Source organism: Centruroides sculpturatus, unplaced genomic scaffold, assembly GCF_000671375.1.
Source record: "Centruroides sculpturatus isolate CEXI.00-Female unplaced genomic scaffold, Cexi_2.0 scaffold201, whole genome shotgun sequence".
Taxonomy (NCBI): domain Eukaryota; kingdom Metazoa; phylum Arthropoda; class Arachnida; order Scorpiones; family Buthidae; genus Centruroides; species Centruroides sculpturatus.
Window position 1 is genome coordinate 44,633 of NW_019384432.1, and position 8,363 is coordinate 52,995.

Below are 8,363 nucleotides of genomic sequence, written 5' to 3' on the forward strand. Positions count from 1 at the left end.
CCACCAGAAAGCTTTATTTAATAAAATTTATTTAGCGTTACGTAAACAGCTTTTCTTATTTTAAATAAGTCACCTAATTTACATAAACTTTCAGCATTAAATAAAACAGTCTATAGATAAATTTAATATCTTTTCAATTGAATATCGTATATCAGAAATCATCGCTTACCCTGTTTATTCTCGTATTCTAGATTATTGAGGTCGAACGATCACGAAAATCGTGCAGTTGCAAACCTTTACATATTGAATAATAAGATTTGAATCGATAAACTGTTAAATCTCATAAAAGGCAATTCTTATAATTCGTTGCTATTAAATATCAATCAATGGATCGCTTTATATTTCAATTGAAAGTTTTTATTTATTTTTTATATTTTTTTTGTCGATAATACATATATTTTGTTTATTATATATATTGTTATATAATAGTTTAATTTAAATTTCTTGTGATGAAAGCTATTTAATATAAAGAAAAATTCTTATTTATTCTTTAAAATATAATATTTTACAAATATATTTTAATCTATTTTATTTTTTAAAATAAACTACTGGGAATTATATATATTTTTAAAATAAATAATTAGAATTTAACACAAATATATAAGTTTAATTATAATAAATGCCTAGAGAGTAAGAAAACCTATAATTTAAAAATAGCTCAATAACTTTTGTATTTTTATTTTTTTTTCTACTCTATGTCAAAGTCCAATTATAACTTTTGTTTTTTTATTATTATTATTGTTATTTTCACGAAAGAATGTTGATATTTCAACTTTAAATCGAACTTCTTTTTCATTGCGAAACTTGATATTGATAGAATCACGTGGCATTGAAGTCAGAAAACATAATTATACATGCAGATTGCTTATCAAAGTAATAATTATCGGTTACATATTTAAATTCACAATTACAGATTACATGTTTAAATTACACTGATAAGATCGCAAGATGGAAAATCAATAAAATTTCTGTGATAATAGGGAATAACATCTGAAGAATTGTTTATTTTTTTTTATTAAGATTTAAAGCAAAACAATTCGTGATTACATTTTTGCGCTATTTTAGTGTTACATCTAACGTATAAAATGCTATATAATAAAATAATTTTATAGAAAATATTAATTTACAGTCTTTATATTTCTAGATAATTGGGAACAACAAGCTGTGTAACCTATATTTTTATAGGTGTTGCACTGCCTATAAAATTTTTCGAAAAACATTTAGAATACTTCTCCTATGGTTTCAAACAATCAAGTTTTAGTCATAAAGTCAAATAATACTAAATCGAATGAAGCTATTAAAGACATCAGCTAATCTTGTTTCGAAAAAAAAAAAAAAATTGAAATAAAAGGTGATAGGTTCTCTTTGAAAAGCATAAATTGTGAATTAATATTTAATTTTTTAATATAAATATTTTAATAAAAAAACTATTATTCACCTTTAATATACGCTCGATAATATAAGGTAAATAACCGGAAAAGAGAAGGTTAGCCAGGATGCCGAGTACCGTCATAATTACGCAAGGATTTTTAGCCACACCACGAAAAACATTGAATATTATCGGATGATAGGTACACCTGCTGCGAGTAGAGGGGATGATATGTTGAGTACGAGCTTTCTCCGCTTCCATTAACAAAAATCCGATGGGATTAAAGAGTACGTGAGACAGAGGTGCGATAATGTACATATATCCGGGATAAGATGACTGGGCGTTTCCGAAAATTGATTGTACTGAAATAATAAAATTGACAGTTGATTATCACAAAATGTGAAGAACTGGAGAACAAATCACGCGAGTTATTTAAAAAAATGATATCGTTGGAATTTAATTATGAAAGTAAGTTGCTCACGTATGTGTCATGTTTTATTTATTTTTGTTGTCAAAAAATTTTCAGAATTTCAAATCATTATTAAATTACGATATATGACATAAAGTTACTCTACACTCACCGACTGGATAAGCGAGGCTGAAATCACTTCCTTGAGTACATAAAATTCCATATATCCCAATCAATGCTAAATTGAAAGGTCGATAAAAACAAGCCGTTGTTGTGGCAACAAACAAGAATATTAGCGATTTTCCTAGGATGATTCCTATAATAAATAGCCAATGGACATTATGCAAATCTATTGTTGCTAGATTCAAGAAGATGAGAGAAGGTAGAGCGAAGTGAGAAGCAAATATCGTCAAGCCTTTTATTTCATTTGAAGAAATATATTGAAATCGGCCACAGATGTAACTAGGAATAAATATTATAATACAAATATTTAATTTGCTATGTATCCAAATAATTGATAATTATCTAAAGTTAAATTATATCGTACTCTAAATTGAAAAATTACCCGCAAAGTACAATAACAAAACATTCTGCAAGAGTGGGTAATAATTGATTCACGGCTAAATCTTCAGCGGTATCAGTAATATTCCATACTTCAGTTTTAGAAAAGTCTACCTGTATTAATGGAATATTATTTAATTTATAATGAAAAAAATTATATGAATGAAAATTCAGAATATCATTACGTAGATAATGATAAATATTAAATAAATTAAGAAGCAATTTTATTTAATAACTTACAACTTTGGGTTGAATTGAAGAATTCAATTCAGAGATAAATGTTGATAAAATTGGAACTGCTGGATAAGCTTTCATTCTGGTTATAATTACTAAAATAGAAACGTTAAAATATTTTATTAAAAAGAATAAAAATTTATTTTACAGAATATATATTAAATGAAGTCTACAAAACTTTGTAAAATAGATAAAAATAGTAATTTTATAAATATAATTTATAAATGCAGGTGACTTTTTATAAATATACAGTGTAGCAACTATAATAGAGATATATAGTAACAATTTTATAGATAAATATTTTGTTAATGATAACAAATTTAATATGTATGTCAATTACCAAATATTATTACCAAATGTATGCAATTTTTAAAGAATTTCAATATTATTCTATTAATATACTCGCAATTTGTTTTGTATAATGTTTACTGTATTTCTTACAATCCATAATTTAAACTAAAATATCAACATCAGTATATTTAAAATTAAATTTAAATTATCAATAAAAATAGAGTTTAAATAAAAAATATCAAATTTCGTGACGAATTGTATTACAATAAATACATATTTTTTGATATAATTTAAAGAGATGGACATGAATTTTTAGATTGAATTTTTATAGTATGAAGTATCTCTAATGTTATAAAATAAATTTCTTATATTTTAAATTAACTGTGTTAAATTAGTAGTTTCCAAACTGCGCGCCAATTCCAAACTAGTCAATGGTGCCACTGCCAGGTTAGGCGTTGTTTTAATTATTAGTGATGCGCTGACAGCGTTTATGCTGTGCATTTTTTTTTTTGTGTGTCTACGTACATTTTGCATCTTGAAATCCGTCTCTCTGGAACTTTTTTTTAAAATAAATACAAGTTTTTCTATTTATTATTTTTTTTCAGAACTAAATTATATTCTTTTCCTGTTCCCTGACAGTTTATTACAGACATTTTTATTTGTTTTATGGTTAATTTGACCAGTTAAAATTCGTACTGGTGGGACTATAATGTTTATTCTTATGTGACATATACAATTTATATAACGTAAATATAGTATTTATTCTTTGCCTAAGGACTAGTATTTCCTTTATTTGTGTTTATATTATTTAATTATAATACTGTACCAACACAACAATTACTCTTAGATATAAAAAGTACTACCTAGTCTGGGTCTAGTGCCTTCGAAAATGGACACATATATCTTTGTATAGGAGAGCCGCCGGAAAATGAAAGCACATTAAAGGAACCGAGAGATTAAAATTTTGTATTAAAGATTAAAAAACAGCAAAAATTACCACGCTTATATAAAGTTTCTAATTATATGTTAACTTTAAGCTTGTAGCTATAACCTTTCGCCTAGGTTTAATTAGAGTTAATTCACGATAAAATTTGAAATTACGAAAAAGTAATCTGTAGAGAAAATCTTTTTATACTGATATATATCTCAGTAAGTAATTTTCTTAAATATCGTGATAAAAATAACTTTTTTATATAAGTTTACATAATTTCATAAATTAAGCTGTATATAATATATATATATATATATATTGTTTCGTTTAAGAATTTCAGTCTTGTCTTAACCGTTATCGAGAGAATATTGAATATAATTTTTTTTAAATTTTTATATTTTTTTTGCGTTTCAGATTATTTATTACAATTAAATAAATTAGTATTATTCATTCTTTTAAGTAAATATATTATATTAAATACATTAATAAAATTTCTATCTAATAGAAATAAATATCAAATTGATTAAATGTTAACAATTTTAATGATATATTGGCTATTGAAGTTAAAAAGTTTAAGGAGAAATATCATGTAGCTAAATATTATAATTTACAAAATTTCATGATATATATGAAATAAATTTACATGTTAAGACTGAGAGTATATATGTTTACAATATATATATATATTAATTTCAATAATTTAAAAAATTATATTCGATATTCTCTCAATAACACTTAAGAGGATAAGACTACAATTATTAAACGGAATATTATTTGATTTCAAATATGTGCTTTTTAATCATATACAGTTCCTCCACATTTATAATGACATTACTCTCTGATATCCTTCAAGAATTAAAAAATATATACTTTTTTAAAGGTTATTAACTGAAATGAATGATTAAAACATGCATTTATTGTTTTCTATTTAAACGAAATCCTATAAAAATTCGAAATTATACCTAAGAGTGTACTCGATTAATAGGAAAGAGTCACACTCCACACTACAGTTAGTAGTATCAGAAATAAATAATAAACACGTATATAAACAGCATTTTCGTTTGTATATTATGATTTTCAAAGAAAGTTATTGAATACAATAAAATTTGATTATATTAACGTTACATTTTTTATTAATTTACAAAACTTTATATGCAAAAAATGGCTAGGATTTTCGACCCCAAACGCGCTTCGTGTGTTAGTGTAACGATTCGCCACTGATTATAAATATACATAGGCCAAAACATTCTCATTTTTCTGCTAAAATTCACTTTTTAAATATAAAAATATCAAGTTAGTTTATACAGTAAACAAAAAGAAATTTTTAAAAAGATAAGATTTAATGGATAATTAACTCATTTAGCAAACTCTAATATTATTATAGGTTAATATAGATGTATTTTTCAAATAATGAAAGCAATGTAATAATTGATAATAATTTTACAAATAATTTTGTATTAAAAGAATAATTTATGAAGGAAACGGATAACAACAGTGTTGAGTTGTACGAGATAACTATTAAATGACGATCTATTTTATTTTATTTTGAATCAAAGATTAAAAATAAAGAGAATGTGTCGACATTCAGTTCATTTTGAAATATAATTAATTTGTAACATTATTTTGTGATATAAATCTTATATAAAAATTAATTAATTATATTAAAATAGTTCAAGTAACTAGTTTTCGATGATAATGATAAATTTAATATCAGATCGTGCATGTTACTTTTAAATAGAAGCGATGTAAATTGAAATAAATATCTGGGTCATACAAAAATTCTTAATGAAAATAGAATAATTTCATTTGCCATTTCAATTTTTAATTAGATGATTAATTAGCTACTTCAAGATCTCATTAAAGCCTATATTTTTATTTTAATATTCATCGAACAAGAATAATGTAATAGATTTTATTATTTTATTAATAATATCACTTGTTGATTTAGTCTACTGTATTTGAATAAATTAGGAAAAGGTCCCAATTCAACGCGTATAAAACAAATCGTAATGCATGAAAATCAATTATGACTGAATTATTAATAATTATAATTTTTAACAATAATTATCGATAAATCTATACAGATTATACTTTAAAAATTTAATTTTAATTCTGTAATATTTTGTATATAATATCATAACAAAGTTTGTTTTTCTTAAGGCATTTATTAATATACATTTAAAAAACATTTCGCAATCATTAAAAAATATAAATGATAAAATTTTTGTAGGATAAATAATTCAAATAATTTTATAAATTGCTATTTAATTTAATTATNTGGAGATAAACGAAGAAATATTGAATTTCGCTCTTAAATATTACGTAATTTTGAAAAAAAAATTAAATTTTCCTATACAATGATGCAACATAATATAAAAAATGGTCATTTAACTTTCGTTTTAAAATTATTTAATTAATTAAATAAAAAGAAACAATTATTTATTTTTTAGGTTAGTTGAATATATTATGAAATGATATAATGCATAATATTAATGAAAGATATTAAAATAATGATTTAATTTATAGTTTAATTTCTATAGACAGTGAAAAGGAATGATCGGTATTATACAGATTATATTATAAACATATATATATTAAAAGATATATAAAAATTAATTGAAATATATATTTGAATAGGCTCAAAAATCATTGAAATTTAACTAATTATATAACGTTTTGATCATTAAAAAACAAAATTTATAGACGAAATGTTTAGCCTTACCTGAACCAGATGAAAAGATATATGTGATATTATCAAACAGGCATCAACTGACTTCATGTGAGATATAATTTAAAGTTGACGAGTGAAATTATTTATCATCATTTGCCGCATTTTTCTTAAAGCTGATCGTACCCATAATGCATCTTATGGATGTTCACCTTGACTCTAATTTCATCATTACTACTGTTATAGCAGTATAGGCTGTTTTCTAAACGTCCATTTATACAATTATCAACACGACTTGTAAAACGCAATCAAATATTACGGGAAATCAGGTCAAGTAAGTATCGAGTCTTCTATGACAACAGATGTTTATTAAGTAAAGCAGAATAAGGCTGGATCTATGCTTTTTTCTCGTTCAACATATTAACTTGATAAATGTATTAGTGTATGCGATCTGGTTACTATAATATTTATTACACGAAATAAAAAAACTTTGCTTATAAAAGAGATCACTATTACCGTGTTTTCTTTCGAATAATCAAGAGAAATGTAAAAACAACTTCGTTAAACCAGTATTCATGTAATAAAATTAGTTAAAATTATTTTTTAAAGATATGATCTGAACGTATGTATCTATAATTATTGGTGAAAGTCATAATTATTATGCAGTCAATTTGCATTTAACTAGTTTCCCTCGTTTCGTAGAAAGGTGTGATAGATTATTTCTTCAAAATGGGCGGAAATTATGACAAATTATGATCGTGATTTAGGTCGAACCTTGACCTAAAGACTAATTTTTTAACATCAATTTTGATGATTTTGTAAATTGTTATCCGAATAAAAGAATGCTTTGAAATAAAATAATAAGTATAAAAACATATTTGTCATCTTTATTAATAAGTAATAGAAAAAAAACAACATGTATTTCAAGCGACTAACTGTAAACAACATGATCCCAATTAATACTTTTGTCTGGTTCAAGGTTCGTTCGGATATTGAATTTATAACTTACGAAACATTTCTCTTTTCTTTCATACTAATAATAATTGATGATATTCTCAATTTATTAAAATATATATAAATATAATGACACTCTTCATTTAAAAAGTAGCAAAACTAACATACAATTTGCTTAACAAAACTTCGTATAAGTTCATGTTATATCATATTAATTTAATAGAATATGAGCTGCATTCAAATAAATTATTAATAAAATGAGCAAATAATCGCTACATATCGAGTAACTTTTCGATATCAGATTTCGAATATGTCTTGACAAACGAGAATAAAATAATTATAAAACCTCCATACAAAAATATTTATATAAATTTTTAATATCGACGAAAACTATAAAGTTATTTACAACTTGTAACTTGTTTCAATTGTCTTTATTATTTATCTAGTTCAGATTAATTTGCATTTTATTATTAAAGTTTATAATATACATATACATTTAATTAAATTTAATATAAATATACCATACAAGCTATATAATATACAACATATAATGGGATATTATAAATCATTTGTAGTTTATCATCTTTTCAATTTGAGAACAGGGAAAAGTAATAAATTTCTTACGTGCGTCGCTTTATATAAGGAGAGGATTAATTTAATTTATATTTTATGCTAATATTTATTTTTATTTTTCTTACATTGAGAAAGAAAGTATTAAAATTAATTATTTTTCTATATAATTTATTAAAGTAGGAGGAAATTTTTTACATTGCATAACATTAGGTAGGATCATAATTGCATAAATTTTAATTGATACAATTATTTAATCGTATTAATTGCTCTGGCATAAAAAATAATTGTACAGCATGATAAATATATAGAGAAAAAAACGGGATAAAGTAGTATCTATTATTTTCTATAAAAGTTATAATTTCAGCTTTTATAA

General features: G+C 23.5%; 1 protein-coding gene across 1 annotated transcript in view; it reads right to left on the reverse strand.

Annotated features, from left to right (window-relative positions):
- LOC111619767 (integral membrane protein GPR155-like) overlaps positions 1–6,868 on the reverse strand; it is an 11,663-nt gene extending 4,795 nt beyond the window's left edge. Inside the window, exons 1-5 of the mRNA XM_023361584.1 lie at positions 6,518–6,868; positions 2,580–2,668; positions 2,344–2,453; positions 1,951–2,240; positions 1,439–1,731 (exon numbers count right to left, since the gene is read on the reverse strand). Coding sequence (XP_023217352.1) covers positions 1,439–1,731; positions 1,951–2,240; positions 2,344–2,453; positions 2,580–2,654 — 768 coding nt within the window. The 5' untranslated portion in view covers positions 2,655–2,668; positions 6,518–6,868. The remainder of the gene's footprint in view (positions 1–1,438; positions 1,732–1,950; positions 2,241–2,343; positions 2,454–2,579; positions 2,669–6,517) is intronic.
- Between the last annotated feature and the right edge of the window lie 1,495 nt (positions 6,869–8,363).